This window comes from Tamandua tetradactyla, chromosome 25 (assembly GCF_023851605.1).
Source record: "Tamandua tetradactyla isolate mTamTet1 chromosome 25, mTamTet1.pri, whole genome shotgun sequence".
Lineage (NCBI taxonomy): Eukaryota > Metazoa > Chordata > Mammalia > Pilosa > Myrmecophagidae > Tamandua > Tamandua tetradactyla.
In genome coordinates, this window is record NC_135351.1 from 35,793,728 (window position 1) to 35,812,371 (window position 18,644).

The following is an 18,644-nucleotide window of genomic DNA, read 5'->3' on the forward strand; positions in this document are numbered from 1 at the left end:
ATGAGTCCCAGCAACAGGCAGCAAGTCAAGAATATGTTGCTATTGGAGATTTTGCTGCTCAGCAAGTTGGGGATCTTACATTCCAGAAAGAGGAAGTTCTCCTTATAATTGAAAAGAAACCTGATGGTTGGTGGATAGCCAGGAATGCCGAAGGAAATGAAGGTCTCATTCCCAGAACCTACCTGGAGGACTGGCGTGTGTGTGGGCTGGCTCCCACACCAGGTGGACAGCGTGTCCTGTCTCGCGGGTGTTCTCAGCCCTGTGATGAAGAAGAAGGCCAGGAATCGAGTGACGAAGGCAGTGGAGAAGACGTGGAGGGGGCAGATGAGACAGCAGGTGGAGTGGAAGGTAAACAGAGAACTGATTCTCATTGGAGTGCTGTTCAAAAAGCTATCTCAGGGGAGGGCCGCGGTGGCTCAGCGGGCAAAGTGCTTGCCTGCTATGCCGGAGGACCTCGGTTCGATTCCCGGCCCCAGCCCATGTAACAAAAACGGAGAAACAGAATACAATAAAACAAGAAAATGTTTAAAAATGTTTCCCTTTCTTCCTTCCTTCCTTCTCTCTGTCTTTCCTTTAAAAAAAAAAAAAAAAAAAGCTATCTCAGAGCAGATAAGCACTGTTGATGCGCTGACCACACTGGGCGCCATCCCTGCGGGGTTCAGGCCATCCACGCTCTCCCGGCTCCTGGATGAAGGAACTCAATTTCGAGCAAGTTATTTCTTACAACCAGAGCTCACCGCTTCACAGCTGGCATTCAAGGACCTAGCGTGGGATGCTGACGCAGGCACCATTAGGTCAAGACCAAGCCGTGCCTCACTGATTCTGACCCTGTGGAGCTGTAAGATGGTCCCTCTCCCCGGAGCAAGCGTGCAGGTCCTCAGCAGGCAGGTGCGCCTCTGCCTCTTTGACGGCGAGAAGGTTCTGAGCAACATTCACACCGTCAGGGCCACGTGGCAGCCCAAGAAGCCCCGCTCCTGGACCTTCTCCCTGCAGGTTACTGGCATCTTGCCATGCTTGCTTGATGGAGATTGTTTTGTCAGGTCCAATTCTTCATCTCCAAATCTTGGAATACTGTTTGAACTTGGAATTTCTTATATTCGCAATTCAACTGGAGGAAGAGGAGAGTTGAGTTGTGGCTGGGTGTTTCTCAGACTTTAATGACAGTGGAGTTCCTATTCCAGCAAAAACTTACGAGCTCATCTTGAATGGCGGCACCCCTTATGAAAAAGGGGTTGAAGTAGACCCTTCAATATCCAGAAGAGCACATGGCAGTGTTTTCCACCAGATGATGACAATGAGAAGGCAGCCTCAACTCCTGGTAAAGCTGAGGTCTTTAAGCCAAAGGTCAAGAAACATATTAAGTCTCCTGCCAGAAACATTGATTGGGAGCATGTGCTGCAGCCACCTGTTGGTCTTCTACCATCAAGTCCTCGGAGACGTGCTCCTGAGAGGCAGGACCTCCTGTGCTGGCCACCTTTCCCAGGCTCCTGGAGCAGCCTGACCTCATGGACGCCCTCAGGAGTGCATGGGCTGAGAAAGAAAGCATGCTAAAAAGATCAGAGAAGAGAGACAGAGAGTTCCTGAAAGCCACGTTCCTCCTGGTCTACCACGACTGCGCGTACCCGCTGCTGCACTCCACACGGCTGCCCGCGCCCAGGTGGGCCGAGGAAGAGACGGAGGCGGCACGGTGGCGGGCCATCGCCAGCTTCCTGCAGCAGGAGCAGGGCAGTGACGGCGCCCTCCGGGCCCTGCTGTCGCCAGGAGCCCATCCTGCTTTCACCCTCTCAGAGCAGACCTACGACTTCTTAGGGGAGACCAGAAAGAACGCAGCCTGACCCTGGGTGGGCACGATGCGCCACTCCCACGGAACCTTCTGGAAACACAAGTAACTCACATTCGGATTCAGGTTTTCCTCTTTTTTTGGTACAGGACATATTTTGTCAGAAATATTATCCAATAATTTGAGTATGTTTTTAAACAAAGTTAATTTTTAAAAGAAATATGTACAGTTATCTCTAAATTTAAAGAGAATTTTTTTCAAAAACTAAATTCTAAGTTGGCTTTATCTATAGAGCTGCATAAAAGTAAGCTTTTATGAAAAGCTGAATTTGTGGTTTCTTGGGAATGTGAAGACAGCCCACAAAATGGAAGAAAATATTTGCAAATCATGTATCTGATGAAGGTCTCGTATCCAGACTATTTATGATTACTGCTAATAAAATGTATGCTGCGGTGTGAAAAAACAAAAAACAAACAAACAAAAAAAAAACAGATGTTGGCCTTCCTGCTGGATGGAATCCTGGAGCCATAACAGAATGCAGTGAGTGAATCTTGGTTGGATTCTGATTCAAGCAAACCAACTCTATAAAGACATGTTTTAAACAGTCAAAGAATTTTGAATATAAGTCCAGGTATTAGTATATTAAAAATTTTTTTCTTAAATTTTTAGGTGAAATAATGGGATTGTGGTTATGTAAGAATGACTTTTTAATTGCTTAGAATAAAATGGCAAGATGGCTGAGATTTTCTTTAAAATAGTTCAGAAAAAAAGTCTGGGGCAAGGGAGATGAAATGAATGTTTAAATTTCGATGGTTGTTGAAGCTGACTGATGGATATTTGGTATTTTATTATACTTTTTCTTTGTGTATTTGGCAAATTTCACAGTAAACAGAAACATAAAAGTAGGAATTTGTATATATTAAAGATTCAAAAGATATAGAACCACAGAAAAAGGAAAAAATGGTCAGTACCAAAGAAATACAAAGCTACCCAAAGAAAATCCAATTAACGTTTTGACAAATTTCTTTTCAGGCAGTTTTCCATGCATATTTTAATTTTGGTCATGTATGTACAATGCTGATTTCAACTTTCTTGAATTAATATGTTATTTCATTTTCATGCTATGCTATATGCTATAGAAACTTTACTAAAAGTTTTTAACTTTGTTGATAACATTCCTATGTGCTTATGGCGAAAATTCACACAATCCATCCAGATGTTATAACGTAGAAACTGAAAGTCTGCCGTACGTTAATCACTGATAGTTGTCTTGTATAACACTTCCAGATTTTCTTTTATGCTTATCCTAAAGATAGTATATTATAAAGACAACACTTATTCTGAATTATGCCCTGCCACCTAATTTTGTCATTTATCATGTATTATTATCCTAGAGGTTTTTATGTCTGTAATATACATCTATCCTGTTCATTTTAATGGCTCCCTACTATGTCATTTCTATTCCAGAGTTTCTCTGCAAGTTATAATAAAGATGCCAGAAGGTGATATGATGGATTTTTAAAAGTAAGATATCTTTCATGTATTTCTCTCATATTGTTATCAAATTTATTCCCAGTATTTTATGTGTATGTGGTGCTACTTTGAATGCATTCATTTCTCATTATATTTTCTAACTGGAGATTGCACATTTTCCTCTTTTTGATCTCTTTGCTAATTTTTCCTCATCTCCTTGGCCTCTTGATGTGGTGTCTCCCAGAGCTAGGTTCCTGGTTGTCTTCTCTACCTACATTTATTCACCAGGCAATTTCTTCTCATCTCTGTCTCATTTTTACATAGATCACTCCCAAATGTATCTCGCCAGCAGTCTGTCGTGAATTTCAGACTCATATATCTAATTGCTTACTAAACAGCTCCACTTAGATGTATAATTGGCGTCTCAAGCTTAACTTTCCTAGCAATGAACTTATCTTCTGCCTCTTCAGAAAAACCCCACTTGAAGTTTTCTTCATCTTTGTTAGAGGTAACTTCATTTCTCTATGAGAGGTGAAACAACTCAAATGAAACTCCTTGGAGTAATCTTTGACTTCATTTTGTTCTACCACATGCCCAGCCTATTGAGTTAGCATAGATTTGTACTCAAATCCCACGTGTAAGAGGCTTATGTTTATGAAATCTGAGGGGAGATTTTTTTCTCCACTGTAACTTTAGCCTTGACATATAGGCTTTCTCATCTCCCTTTGCTCATTTAGTCTTTTGAGGGTTCAGTGTTATGCAAAGAGTTTCGTTCTCACAAAGAAAAAGAAGTATCTCCTGTGTTATGGTAGGCCATTCAATTCTGGGACTGTATTTCTGATACCAGTAAACAACCCCATGGTAGGCATGCTTACCCTCTTGTTTCAGCTCTCTCATCTCTTTCCTTTACCTCCCAGTGACCTCAATGATGCAATTTAATTGGTATTTCTAGCTAATTTGCAGAAGCTTTGCATTTGCTTTTATTTATATTTTAAACAGAGTACATCCTTTGACATCTTGGGTAAAGAAGAGTTCCTTCTCTCTCAACTCAATATATGTTGCAGGGAATTTGTAATAATAATTGCCTTGTAATGATTGTCATTCATATCTAGGAAATGACTTACTGAAATAACTGAGCCTTCCTTATAAACTTTCTTAAGTATGCATACTATGAAAACAATGAATCTATAGATATGGGTTAGGTCAGAATTGAGTGAGCTTTCCACAGCATATGAAGTTGTTTATTGATTTGTTGTCTAAATATGATACCATGTTACTAGGAAAATGTTTTGATTTAGGCCCAGAAGGCCCCTCAAAAAGAAGGAACTGGTACAGAGATTGAGGGAAAGAACACAAAAATAGAACCTATTTTCAGCATATGCTCAATCTAAAACTATCACCACTATATGGCAGTTTATCACCATATATTATTAGTCATGCTAAAAAGATCCTAATTCAAGGATTTGTAAAGCCTTATGATTACATTTATTGCTCACCTATTTATTATTCAAACAACTTAATTTAATGAAGTTTCATTTACTGGTTTGAATTTATTACCATTGGGGAGATACATTTGACACCAGTGGTGAAAAACATAGCTTCCAGAATAATAAATGGCAAACAGATGTAGATCATCACCAGAGTCTCTCTGTGACCAGGGTCACAGCATAAAGAATTTAGACTCCTTTCCTGTAATGATAGGGCACCATTCACACAGAGAGCTCAACTTTTATCTCTGAAGAGAGAACTCTGGTTGGACAAGAGACATATTTTCCACACTTAATTTCTGGTTTTGAGTTGCAAGGGCTTTTGTGGCTGCAGTGTTTAAATTTTCATCTTATTATTCAAATGGGTCTTATTTACTATATTGGGAACCAGCTTCATGCCTCTTACTAAGTGTGAAAATAGGGGCTTCCCAACCCCACTAGTGAGTAGTTATCAGGCCTCCTTCTCTAGTGAATTCATTAGAGGTATCTCTACCCCAACTGAGATTTATATGTATATATATATATATATTTTTTTTTTTTTGCATGGGCAGGCACTGGGAATCGAACCCAGGTCTCTGGCATGGCAGGCGAGAACTCTGCCTGCTGAGCCACCATGGCCTGCCCAAGATTATCATTTAATAATATATAATTGGTATGTAAAATGCATAATTTTAACATATAATTTATCCTTATATTCCCACTTTTTCTCTCCTTACTTGTGATGTTATAGTTTTATGTCTTTTAAAATGTTAAGAATAAATTATCATGAAACAATGCATTAAAGTACTAAAGGGCTCATAAGGAAAAATGACAAATCTATGGTTCACTTCTTCGCTCCCACAGCCCTGTTTCGGAGAGCAAGCCAGTTTGAACAGTTTCTAGTTTCATTTCTACTGGTGATTACCTCCCCATCTCTTATCACTCTTTCTTGATTTCTCAGTTTTAAATAGTGCCTTAATCTATTGCTAAGAGCACTAACTATTTAACTCATTGGCATAACTTTCCATTTTCTCTGTCCTTCTCCTCCCAAGAAAATTATGTAAAAGGCAGTATAGTATACTAAATGAGAGCACAGACTCTGGGTTTCTACTTTCCACCATTTTCCAGCTGTATGGCCTAATGTAAATTACTCAATCTCTCTGAACCTCATTTACCTCATCCATAAAATGGGGATAATAGCCAACTCTGGGAAGATTACCTTAGGATAAACGGGTCAGTGCATTTAAAGTACCAAATGAGTTTTATTAGTACTATTACTGTATTTAATTCCTCCTCTGGTTATCTTTGTAAGTTTAAATAATATTCTTATCCCTTTTATTTTTAATCAATCTCACTTTATAAGAGCAAGATACTGGTATATTACACATCCCTTCACCTTCCCTTATCCCACTTACCTCACCTCCCAAAGTTTCCATCTCTTAGCTTTTTTTTTCCTCTGTTTACTAGGAGATTTTCTCAACTTTCTCTTCCAACATTCTGTTGAAAATTTTGCTTTAGCAATCATATTTGAAATTTCTGAGTTTTATCCTATCTCAAGTGCTTGTTTTTATAGAATTTAAAGATTTTGTTATCTCATTGACTATTGTGTTAGAGTTCAGTCAGGGGACAAAAACTGCACCAATAATTTGAACAGGGAATATCATTTTGGACTAAGTAAATTGTGAACTATGTCAAAGGCAAATTAACTACCAAAAGGAGTAAAAGAGAATTCTAAGGTTTACAGAGGTACTAACTACATAGACAGCTGAGGGAAAAGAGTATAAAGAAGTAACTTGGGCTTTCCAGAGGAGCAGCTAGAGACTGCGCTTCAGACAGCAGAGGGGATACGGGGAGGGCTTGGGCTCTCAGCACTGCTTTGGTGGTCCAGGTTGTGATCAGACAGAGACATCTGCAGAAGAAAAGTTTCCTCCTCCTCTTCTGGGCTTTCACTGTCCCTCGGATGCCCTCTACTGGCAGAGCCACCACCCGCCAGCAAGCAAAGGCAAAATGTCTGTGGATTCCAGTTCCAGGATGGCAAGTAGAGCAGAAAGATCTGGGTTTGGAGCCAAGAGGCAATAACTGATAACTGGTTTAACTATGTCTAAGCCTGTTCGATATATCCACTGCTTCCTCTTTTTTTGTCTCTTCTTTTCCTTGAATTACTCTGTGGATTTTTTTTTTTTTTTTTCCTATTTGTCTCTCTTGACCTCTCTTTAATTCTTGGTACTTTTAAAAATGTCCGAGATTCTTAATTAGCTGATATTTGTTAAAAATAAAGCAACAAGAAGCTGACTGAGTGCTCTGGTTGTGGACAGGGCTTGACAACTGATGAACTTTGCTTTAGATGTTTGGGTGAGGGAGTAGCCACTGGGGCTGCCCAACTTGTATACAGAGAGTATGGCTTCCAAAGAGAACAATTTTCCAATTTGGGGGTTTGGTCATAAATATCTTCCTGCAGGACATTCTGCTTGTTGGGTTGAGGGAGTGGTGATGAGAAAAATTTAAGGGTACTGACTTTCAAATCATTCTCTCATTTTTAACTCTACATTCCACTCCCTGTTTTCGATTGGTGTTTTCTGAGATTCTCTGTATCTGCAAGGTTAATTTTCTTAGCTTCTTTAGAAACTACTTGCATTAATTTTCTGTGGCTGTTGAAAAAAAAATTCCTACAAATTTGATCAGTTAAAACAACAGAAATTTATTCTATCATGGTTCTGGAGGTTAGCAGCCCCCAGTCAAGAAATTGGCAGGACCAGGCTCCCTCCTGGAACTGTAGGGAGAATCCTTCCTTGTGTCTTCCAGCGTCTGGAGGCTGTTGGTGTTCCTTGGCTTGTGACTGCATTGTTCTAATCCCTGCCTCTGTCTTTGCATGGCCTTTTCCTCTCTTTTAAGGAAATTTATCATTAGATTTGGATAATCTCCTCATCTCAAGAACCTTAACTTAATTTCATTGGCAAAGACCTTTTCTTCAAATTGGGTAACATGCACATATCCAGAGATTGGGATGTGGACATATCTTTTGGGGGCCACCATTTGACACACTACCCCTCTTCTAACTGCATGCTCTCTTTAAATGCTGATGTCGCTTTATTCTTTATTCATTTTTGATGTGTGTATGTGTATTTGTGTACGTGTGTGTCTGTATATGTATTTCCTTTACAGCAATTTACTGAGTTTTTAGGAAGGAGAGGAGATAAATATGTTGTCAATTTGCAATATTGAATCAAGAATATATAATGTATTTTCAAATAAACTTTACTAGATAGTGTCTGAATAAAATCAAATTAAGGTAACATCTGAGTATCTGAGTAAAGTATAGAACAAATAGTAAACCATGTTATGTGAAACAGTTCAATTTAATTATGTTTTTCTTCCTTTTTCTTTTTTTGCTTCCTATTTTTTTTCAATCCATCCCATCATAGCCTCTAAAATACTCAAAACCTGCATATTTCCAAGGCAACAGTAAGCACTCAGCAGCTTATCTTACACCTCCCATTTAAGGTAACTACAAATAAACAGAAAAGAAATGTTATTAATATATGAAAAGCTGACCATTATGAGATTGTGCTGCCTATTATCTTTCAAATATTTTCAATTCTTTCTCATGATTATAAAGGCAATTTTCTTTCTAACTAATACTAGCAATAAGTGTCATATATACTGCTCAGTTCCTGAAGTTTGCTGTTGGTTATGATCAATAACCAGTCATGTCATTCTTTCTCAGTAAGCCTGGGTACAGATTCAGGATTATTTTCAATAAAGTGTCCATTCAGCCATCACCAAGTTGGAGTTGGCATGCAAGTCAAAAATTGCCGTCTTTGCTGTAAACGTCCTACTTTCGAGATCTCATAATTTATATTTATATTTATCACTACAGATCTCTTCAAATATCATTTTAATATTTCTTATGCTCTAACCAGGCAGTTAAGGAAGGCAGTGCATTGTTGTTGAAAAAGCACTAGATTGGGAGCCAACAGACTACTTTATGCTCCAGTTCTATTTTAACTTTTTATGTTATATTCAATAAATTATTTTTCTTTTTAGATCACAGTTTTCTCACTCAGGCAATAAAGGCTTTAGACTATTATCATCTAAAAGATTTTCCGGTTCCTATATCTACTATCAAGTACCCTACTAGATATTTCTACTTAAATGTCCCATCATTGCCTGAAATGCACCCTGTCAAGAATTTTAATTCAATGCCATAAAAACATCTTTGCTCTTAAAGTCCATATTTCTAATAATTCTCATTCTAAACTAAAAATCTTTGAGTTATCCTTGGTGTTTCTCTTTCATTCACCTTTTATCTCTGATCTGTCTCTAAGTCCTCTCAATATTTCCTTACAGAGGCTTTTGCGTCTATCCATTACTTTGCAGATTTAGCTGTCACCATCTGAACCAAGAATATGTGTTTCCTATTAATTTGGCCTCTTCGTCCTTCGAGTCCTCTTATATAACCTTGTAAATTTATCTCCCTATTTATTTTCACAATGTGACCCTCCTACTCAAAATCTTTGGTGACTTTCCTTGCCAATATGATAAACTCAGAACTTCTTAGGCTGTAATTCAAAGTCTTCCACATTCTACTTATGATTTAATCTCATTATCCTGAAGCGCACTATTTCTTCCTCTAAATGGTCTATACCACCCACTATCTGTCATTGCTTGGCTACCAGTATTCTTGGTGCACATATTCAGGGAAGAGAATTTGATTTGTTCAGCCCAGGCTCTGGGTCAGTTGTCCACCCCTGGGTAACTGGGGGCAGCAAAGGCTGACATAAAGAAGGAACGTTCTCTTAGAAGAGATTATAGTGGCAAGTGTATAATCAATATCCCTAGCAAGTGCTTAGAATACTGAACTTGAAACTACAGGAAAACCAAAGATGTAAGTAATACCTTCAAATAAAATATAGATCATCTGAAATCGTCTCTGCTATCTCTCCGGCTTCTGTCACTGAGCACAGAGTCTCTTGGTCAGAGGACTTGGAGTCATACTAAAAGTTATTTATACATGCTCTGGAGTTAAACAAACATGGGTTGAAAAAATAGTTTCTATATTAGTTATCTATTCTGGGGAATATACTTACTCTCTGTCTAATCATCTGTTAAATGAGATAATAATAATTGCTAACATCTTTTGAGCGCATTCTGTATGCCAGGTACTGTTCTAATGCCTTTCATATAGTAACTAATTAATCCTCAGAGCCTCATAAAAATAGGTACTAGTTTACAGACAAGAAAACTGAGCAATTTCCTCTGGTGGCTAGTAATTGATTGAGACACAAGATTTTAACTCAGGCAATAGGAGATCAGAGCTTGACCTTTTAATCACATTATTATTTAGCTCCTGACAAACAGAGGTCTATAAATGTCACTGTTATTTTATTTACTGTCTATTTTACCTACAAATTATCCATCCCATTCCCTCCATAACCACCAAATTTTACATGGGTAATGCAGTATCCCCTGGGAGCAAAAGATATCCTTGACTCTGGTCTCACCCTTCTGCAATCTATCATCCTTAGGACTTTCAAGGGCTTTCTTTGGACTACAGACTAGTTTAATTTCTCTGAAACAAAAAACTATACGTTTTAGCATGTTACTCTGTTTCCAATTCTTCCTTGACTTGCCTTGACTACCTGGTATTAGTTGCCTCCAAGAGTCTTCCCAGCTCCATTATTCTTATCCTCGTTCCTCCCTAGAAACACTGTACTTTTGTAGTTTCTGGAAGATGTCAGTCTCTTCCACATTTAAAGGAGATGCCAAATATTATTTTCTCTGGCTAGAACACTATTTCCTACCTTATCCACCTGTCAAAATACTTTTTCTCCCTTAAGTTTCCCTATCTTTCCTTTGATATCATCTCTGATTCCCCAGGATAGAACTAGGCACTTATACTATGCTCTAACTAACGGACTCTGAATACACAGACCATATTGCTTTTATATGTATACTGAACCCTGGCATTTCAATGTTCCTTTTGTGTGATAAGTGCCTTGTTACTTTACACCATTAGAGTAGCTATAATGAAAAAGAAACAGGAAAATAGCAAGTTCTGGTGAAAGTTTGAAGAAACAGGAGCCCTTAAATATTGTATACAAAATATATAACCCTTGTATGTTGAAAATAGATTCAAACAGATATTGTACACCAATGTTGATAGCAGTGTTATTCACAATAGCCAAAGGGTGGAAGTAACCTATTCCATCAACAGAACAATAGGCAGACAAAATATGTAATATACATAAAATGGAATATTATTCATCTGTAAAAAGGAATGAAATTCTGATATATGTGACAATGTGGACAAACCTTGAAGATATTATCTTGAGTGAAATAAGCCCAACACAAAAGGACAGATAGTGTATGATCTCACTTATATGAAATAAGTAAAATATGCGAAAGTAGATTGCAGGTTACCAGAAGCAGGGGAAAGAGAGGAATGGGTAATGCTTGATGGGTACAGAGTTTCTGGTTTTTGATAGGGTTTTGAAAATGGATGGTAGTGATGATAGCATGACATTGTGAATATAATTGATACTACTGGATTGTATACTCTACAGTAATGAAAATGGGAAATTTTATGTTGTATGTATGCTACCACAATACATTTTTTAAAAAAGTTGCTTGTGGTCTGTCTTCATATTTCTAGCGTCTGTCACAGTTCTCTCTATATATTAGGCACTGATTATATTTTGATTGAATTGCATTCTCTCCAAATTGCATAGAAAAAGTCAAGGCTGTAAAAGCTCAAAGCCTCCCTCCACCTAATTTTTTGGTTCAATTGATAGTTCTTAGAAATTCTTGGAAAAAATGTGGTACTTTCATATCAAAATCTACAAATAAATGCTAATCCCTAATTACTAAGCTAATTCTAGCAAAAAAAAAAAAAAAGATTTGGTTAAAGTTCTCTAAACCCACTGAAGGACTTGTTTATTGGGGCAGAGAGTGGAGAAGGCAGGGCAGAAAGTGAGCTCCTGACCCCTGGTCTCATATACCCAGAGTACCCTTGCTACCTGTGCTGGTTTGAAAAAGATGTATGCCCCCTAGAAAAGCCATGTTTTAATCAAAATCCCATTTCCTAAAGGTAGAATAATCCCTATTCAATACTATATGTTTGAAACTGTGATCAGATCATCTCCCTGGATGATGTGATTTAGTCAAAAGTGATTGTTAAATTGGATTAGGTGATGACATGTCTCCACCCATTTGGGTGGGTCTTGATTGGTTTATTGGAGTCCAATAAAAGAGGAAGCATTTTGGAGAATGAGAAATTCAGAGAGAACAGAGAAGAATGACATAGCCATGAGAAGCAGAGAGCCCACAAGTCGTCAACCTTTGGACATGAGGAAGAAAAACACCTACCGGGTTGCTTCATGAACCAGGAAGCCAGGAGAGAAAGCTAGCAGATGATGCCTTGCTCGCCATGTTCCCTTCCAGCCGAGAAAGAAACCGTGACTGTGTTCACCGTGCGCCTTCTTGGATGCCAGAGAGACCCTGAACTTCATCGGCCTTCTTGAACCAAGGTATCTTTCCCTGGATACCTTTGATTGGACATTTCTATAGACTTATTGTAATTGGAACATTATGTCAGCCTTAGAACTATAAACTAGCAAATCATTAAATTCCCCTTTTTAAAAGCCATTCTGTTTCTGGTATATTGCATTCTGGCAGCTAGCAAACTAGAACACTGTCAAGTGGTAATCACCCCCCTTTGGCTTTGTCTGAGTCATAGCTACTTTCTTTGCTCTTGGGATTCCTGAATCTCAATCTTTCCTTCTTGACTCTTCTCGCCTGGTTTATAAAGACAAATTTCTGGTTTTTTATCCCTAATCTCTAGTTTTTCTTGTAGTAATCTTAGTCCTTTTATAGGCTCAGGCTCTGTTATGTCCCTTTTAGCCCTGTTTCTGAGAAAGTACAGCACTTCTAATCTCAGCCTAGTTACAAAGTCCCTACGTTTAATGGAAAGACTATCTGGAAAATGAACTTCAAATTTTATGCATTGATAAGATTCTAGCATAGTCGGCATCTGTGTTTGTCTGTGTATGTGTGTGCACGCACATGTGTGTTTTCCTGCCCAGCATCTCTTGCTCCTTGTTTTGGTAACACTACACTGATTTTAGTATGGAAAATATTTCTTCTATTGCATGTAATCCTATAGAGGATGTCTAAGATCCTTGACATGGAAGAGATCCTTCTAAGGTGTTCTAGTTTGCTAGCTGCCAGAATGCAATATACCAGAAACAGAATGGCTTTTAAAAAAGGGAATTTAATAAGTAGCTAGTTTACAGTTCTAAGGCCTAGAAAATGTCCCAATTAAAACAAGTCTATAGAAATGTCCACTCTAAGGCATCCAGGAAAAGATACCTTGGTTCCAGAAGGCCGATGAAGTTCACGGTTTCTCTCTCAAATGAGAAGGGAACATGGTGAACACAGAGTTTCTCTCTCAGCTGGAGGGGCACATGGCAAACAAAGTCAGGGCTTCTCTTGCAGCTGGAAGGGCACATGCTAGCTTTCTCTCCTGGCTTTCGGTTTCATGAAGCTCCCTGGGAGATGTTTTCCTTCTTCATCTTCAAAGGCCGCTGGCTCATGTACTCTCTGCTTTGTGGTGCTGCAGCATTCTCTGCTCTCTCTGAATCTCTTTCATTCTCCAAAATGTTTCCTCTTTTATAGGATTCCAGAAACTTATCAAGACCCACCCAAATGGGTGGAGACATGTCCTCACCTAATCCAGTTTAACAACCACTCTTAATTAAATCACATCTCCAGGGAGAGGATCTGATTACAGTTTCAAACACAGTATTGAATAGGGATTATTCTGCCTTTATGAAATGGGATTTAGATTAAAACATGGCTTTTCTAGGGACATACATCCTTTCAAACCAGCACATAAGGCCAAGGCAGGGACCTCTGTCCTATGCAAGAAGAATCAACTCTTTCTTTGAAAATTGCTGTTGAATGAAGTGACACAGTTGCTGCTGATTAGTCTGATGGCAACATTCCAAGCAGACTATTCACTAGTCCTGATTCCTAGATTATTGGAACTATCCTGGTTCTACAGTGCTCCACCCCAAAAAAGCTTGGTTGGCTTTTTATTTAATTCAATAAATGACATAACATTCCAATAAATCATTTTTTGTGTGAGTTTAGATTAGGCAGAATTGTTTTGTATCCTAAACCCCAAACTGATGCATATAAATTCCTTGTTGTAATGCTCTTCCCAGCAATTGGGATGTTGCCTTAGAATCACGGCGCCAATGATGCTGAATCACCAACAACAACATCACTACCTTTTATTGAGTATTTAATAGTTTTCCAGTGTTCCTGTGACTGGGAACTGATGTAAATATCAGACTCCATATTTTGCCCCAGTAGCTGAATCTTTGTGGTCAGCGTTTGTCATGAGGAAAGCTCTGCCCCCATCCCAAATCTTCATTTCCTATAACTGCTATAACAAAGAACCACAAATTAGGTGGCTTAAAATAACAAAAGTGTATTTACAATTCTGAAGGCTAGAAGTCTGAAATCAAGGTGTCATTAGGGTCATGTTCCACCCAAGGCCCTAGGGAGAATCCCGAGGGGAGAATCTTCCTTATCTCTTCTAGCTTCTGGTAGCCCCAGTAATTTTTTGGTGTCTTTTAGCATCATTCCAATCTCTGCCTCCATCATCAAGGGCTGTCTTCCCTCTGAGTCTGTGTCTCTGTATTCACATTCCCCTCTTCTTATAAGGACATCAGTCATATTGGATTAGGGAACACCTTAATCCAGTTTGAAATTACATTTGCCAAGAGTATTTCCAAAGAAACTCACCTTCAAAGGTACCAGAGATTAGGACTTCATATCTTTTGAGGGGACACAATTCAACCTACACCTGGTATTGACTTATCCTTTGGATGTGTCCAAATCAATCTAAACTTATCTTACCCATTTCCATTGTCTTATCAATCTTTTATTTTTTAAGCTTCACTAAAGTTAATTTATATACCATAAAATTCTACATATACAGTTCAATAAGTTTTAGTAAGTTTATACAGTGTGCAACTTTCACTATAATACAGATTTAGAACATTGCCTGTCCAATCTTTTTTTTATTAATTAAAAAATTAACTAACACTACATTTAGAAACATTCCATTCTACATATACAATCAGTAATTCCCAATATCATCACATAGATGCATATTCATCATTTCTTAGTACATTTGCATCAATTTAGAAAAAGAAATAAAAAGATAACAGAAAAAGGAATAAAATGATAATAGAGAGAAAGAAATAAAAATAAAAAACTATACCTCAGATGCAGCTTCATTCAGTGTTTTAACATAATTATATTACAATTAGGTAGTATTGTACTGTCCATTTCTGAGTTTTTGTATCCAGTCCTGTTGCACAGTCTGTATCCCTTCAGCTCCAATTACCCATTATCTTACCCTATTTCTATCTCCTAATGGTTTCTGTTACCAATGACATATTCCAAGTTTATTCTCTAATGTCGGTTCACATCAGTGGGACCATACAGTATTTGTCCTTTAGTTTTTGGCTAGACTCACTCAGCATAATGTTCTCTAGGTCCATCCATGTTATTACATGCTTCATAAGTTTATCCTGTCTTAAAGTTGCATAATATTTCATTGTATGTATATACCACAGTTTGTTTAGCCACTCTTCTGTTGATGGAGATTTTGGCTGTTTCCATCTCTTTGCAATTGTAAATAATGCTGCTATAAACATTGGTGTGCAAATGTCCATTTGTGTCTTTGCCCTTAAGTCCTTTGAGTAGATACCTAGCAATGGTATTGCTGGGTCGTATGGCAATTCTATATTCAGCTTTTTGAGGAACCGCCAAACTGCCTTCCACAGTGGATGCACCATGTGACATTCCCACCAACAGTGGATAAGTGTGCCTCTTTCTCCACATCCTCTCCAACACTTGTCATTTTCTGTTTTGTTGATAATGGCCATTCTGGTGGGTGTGAGATGATATCTCATTGTGGTTTTGATTTGCATTTCTCTAATGGCCAGGGACATTGAGCATCTCTTCATGTGCCTTTTGGCCATTTGTATTTCCTCTTCTGAGAGGTGTCTGTTCAAGTCTTTTTCCCATTTTGTAATTGGATTGGCTGTCTTTTTGTTGTTGAGTTGAACAATCTCTTTATAAATTCTGGATACTAGACCTTTATCTGATATGTCGTTTCCAAATATTGTCTCCCATTGTGTAGGCTGTCTTTCTACTTTCTAGATGAAGTTCTTTGATGCACAGAAGTGTTTAATTTTGAGGAGCTTCCATTTATTTATTTATTTCTTCAGTCCTCTTGCTTTAAGTTTAAGGTCCATAAAACTGCCTCCAATTGTAAGTTTCATAAGATATCTCCGTACATTTTCCTCTAACTGTTTTATGGTCTTAGACCTAATGTTTAGATTTTTGATCCATTTTGAGTTAACTTTTGTATAGGGTGTGAGAGATGGGTCTTCTTTCATTCTTTTGCATATGGACATCCAGTTCTCTAGGCACCATTTATTGAAGAGACTGTTCTGTCCCAGGTGAGTTGGCTTGACTGCCTTATCAAAGATCAAATGTCCATAGATGAGAGGGTCTATATCTGAGCACTCTATTCAATTCCATTGGTCGATATATCTATCTTTATGCCAGTACCATGCTGTTTTGACCACTGTGGCTTCATAATATGCCTTAAAGTCAGGCAGCGTGAGACCTACAGCTTCGTTTTTTTTCCTCAAGATACTTTTAGCAATTCGGGGCACCCTGCCCTTCCAGATAAATTTGCTTATTGGTTTTTCTATTTCTGAAAAATAGTTGTTGGGATTTTGATTGGTATTGTGTTGAATCTGTAAATCAATTTAGGTAGAATTGACATCTTAACTATATTTAGTCTTCCAATCCATGAGCACGGTATGCCCTTCCATCTATTTAGGTCTTCTGTGATTTCTTTTAACAATTTTTTGTAGTTTTCTTTGTATAGATCTTTTGTCTCTTTAGTTAAATTTATTCCTAAGTATTTTATTCTTTTAGTTGCAATTGTAAATGGAATTCGTTTCTTGATTTCCCCCTCAGCTTGTTCATTGCTAGTGTATAGAAACACTACAGATTTTTGAATGTTGATCTTGTAACCTGCCACTTTGCTGTACTCGTTTATTAGCTCTAGTAGTTTTGCTGTGGATTTTTCAGGGTTTTCGACATATAGTATCATATCATCTGAAAACAGTGATAGTTTTACTTCTTCCTTGCTAATTTTGATGCCTTGTATTTCTTTTTCTTGTCTAATTGCTCTGGCTAGAACTTCCAACACAATGTTGAATAACAGTGGTGATAATGGACATCCTTGTCTTGTTCCTGATCTTAGGGGGAAAGTTTTCAATTTTTCCCTATTGAGGATGATATAAGCTGTGGGTTTTTCATATATTCCCTTTGTCATTTTAAGGAAGTTCCCTTGTATTCCTATCCTTTGAAGTGTTTTCAACAGGAAAGGATGTTGAATCTTGTCAAATGCCTTCTCTGCATCAATTGAGATGATCATGTGATTTTTCTGCTCTGATTTGTTGATATGGTGTATTACATTAATTGATTTTCTTATGTTGAACCATCCTTGCATACCTGGGATGAATCCTACTTGGTCATGATGTATAATTCTTTTAATGTGTTGTTGGATTCGATTTGCTAGAATTTTGTTGAAGAGTTTTGCATCTATATTCATTAGAGAGATTGGTCTGTAGTTTTCTTTTTTTGTAATATCTTTGCCTGGTTTTGGTATGAGGGTGATGTTGCCTTCATAGAATGAATTAGGTAGCTTTCCCTCCACTTCAATTTTTTTGAAGAGTTTGAGCAGGGTTGGTACTAATTCTTTCTGGAATGTTTGGTAGAATTCATATATGAAGCCGTCTGGTCCTGGACTTTTCTTTTTGGGAAGCTTTTGAATGACTGATTCAATTTCTTTACTTGTGATTGGTTTGTTGAGGTCATCTATTTCTTCTTGAGTCAAAGTTGGTTGTTCATGCCTTTCTAGGAACCTGTCCATTTCATCTGCATTGTTGTATTTATTAGCATAAAGTTGTTCATAGTAGCTTGTTATTACCTCCTTTATTTCTGTGAGGTCAGTGGTTATGTCTCTTCTTCCATTTCTGATCTTATTTATTTGCGTCCTCTCTCTTCTTTTTATCAATCTTGCTAAGGGCTCATCAATCTTGTTCATTTTCTCATAGAACCAACTTCTGGTCTTATTGATTTTCTCTATTGTTTTCATGTTTTCAATTTCACTTATTTCTGCTCTAATCTTTGTTATTTCTTTCCTTTTGCTTGCTTTGGGGTTAGTTTGTTGTTCTTTCTCCAGTTCTTCCAAGTGGACAGTTAAATCCCGAATTTTTTCCCTTTCTTCTTTTTTGATATAGGCATTTAGGGCAATAAATTTCCCTCTTAGCACTGCCTTTGCTGCGTCCCATAGGTTTTGATATGTTGGGTTTTCATTTTCATTCGCCTCGAGATATTTCCTAATTTCTCTTGTAATTTCTTCCTTGACCCACTGGTTGTTTAAGAGTGTGTTGTTGAGCCTCCACGTATTTGTGAATTTTCTGGCACTCTGCCTATTATTGATTTCCAACTTCATTCCTTTATGATCTGAGAAAGTGTTGTGTATGATTTCAATCTTTTTAAATTTGTTGGGACTTGCTTTGTGACCCAGCATATGGTCTATCTTTGAGAATGATCCATGAGCACTTGAGAAAAAGGTGTATCCTGCTGTTGTGGGGTGTAATGTCCTATAAATGTCTGTTAAGTCTAGCTCATTTATTGTAATATTCAAATTCTCTGTTTCTTTATTGATCCTCTGCCTAGATGTTCTGTCCATTGATGAGAGTGGGGAATTGAAGTCTCCAACTATTATGGTAGATGTGTCTATTTCCCTTTTCAGTATTTGC

The 18,644-nt window shown here is 37.8% G+C and overlaps 1 protein-coding gene across 1 annotated transcript in view; it reads left to right on the plus strand.

The window, feature by feature from the left end:
• The window catches only part of LOC143668988 (nephrocystin-1-like), a 42,153-nt gene that overhangs the window by 2,317 nt on the left and 21,192 nt on the right, over window positions 1-18,644 (plus strand). The window contains 4 exon segments of the mRNA XM_077143575.1: window positions 1-411; window positions 605-1,151; window positions 1,153-1,458; window positions 1,460-3,304. Of these exon segments, the coding sequence (XP_076999690.1) occupies window positions 1-411; window positions 605-1,151; window positions 1,153-1,458; window positions 1,460-1,835 (1,640 nt within the window). The 3' untranslated portion in view covers window positions 1,836-3,304.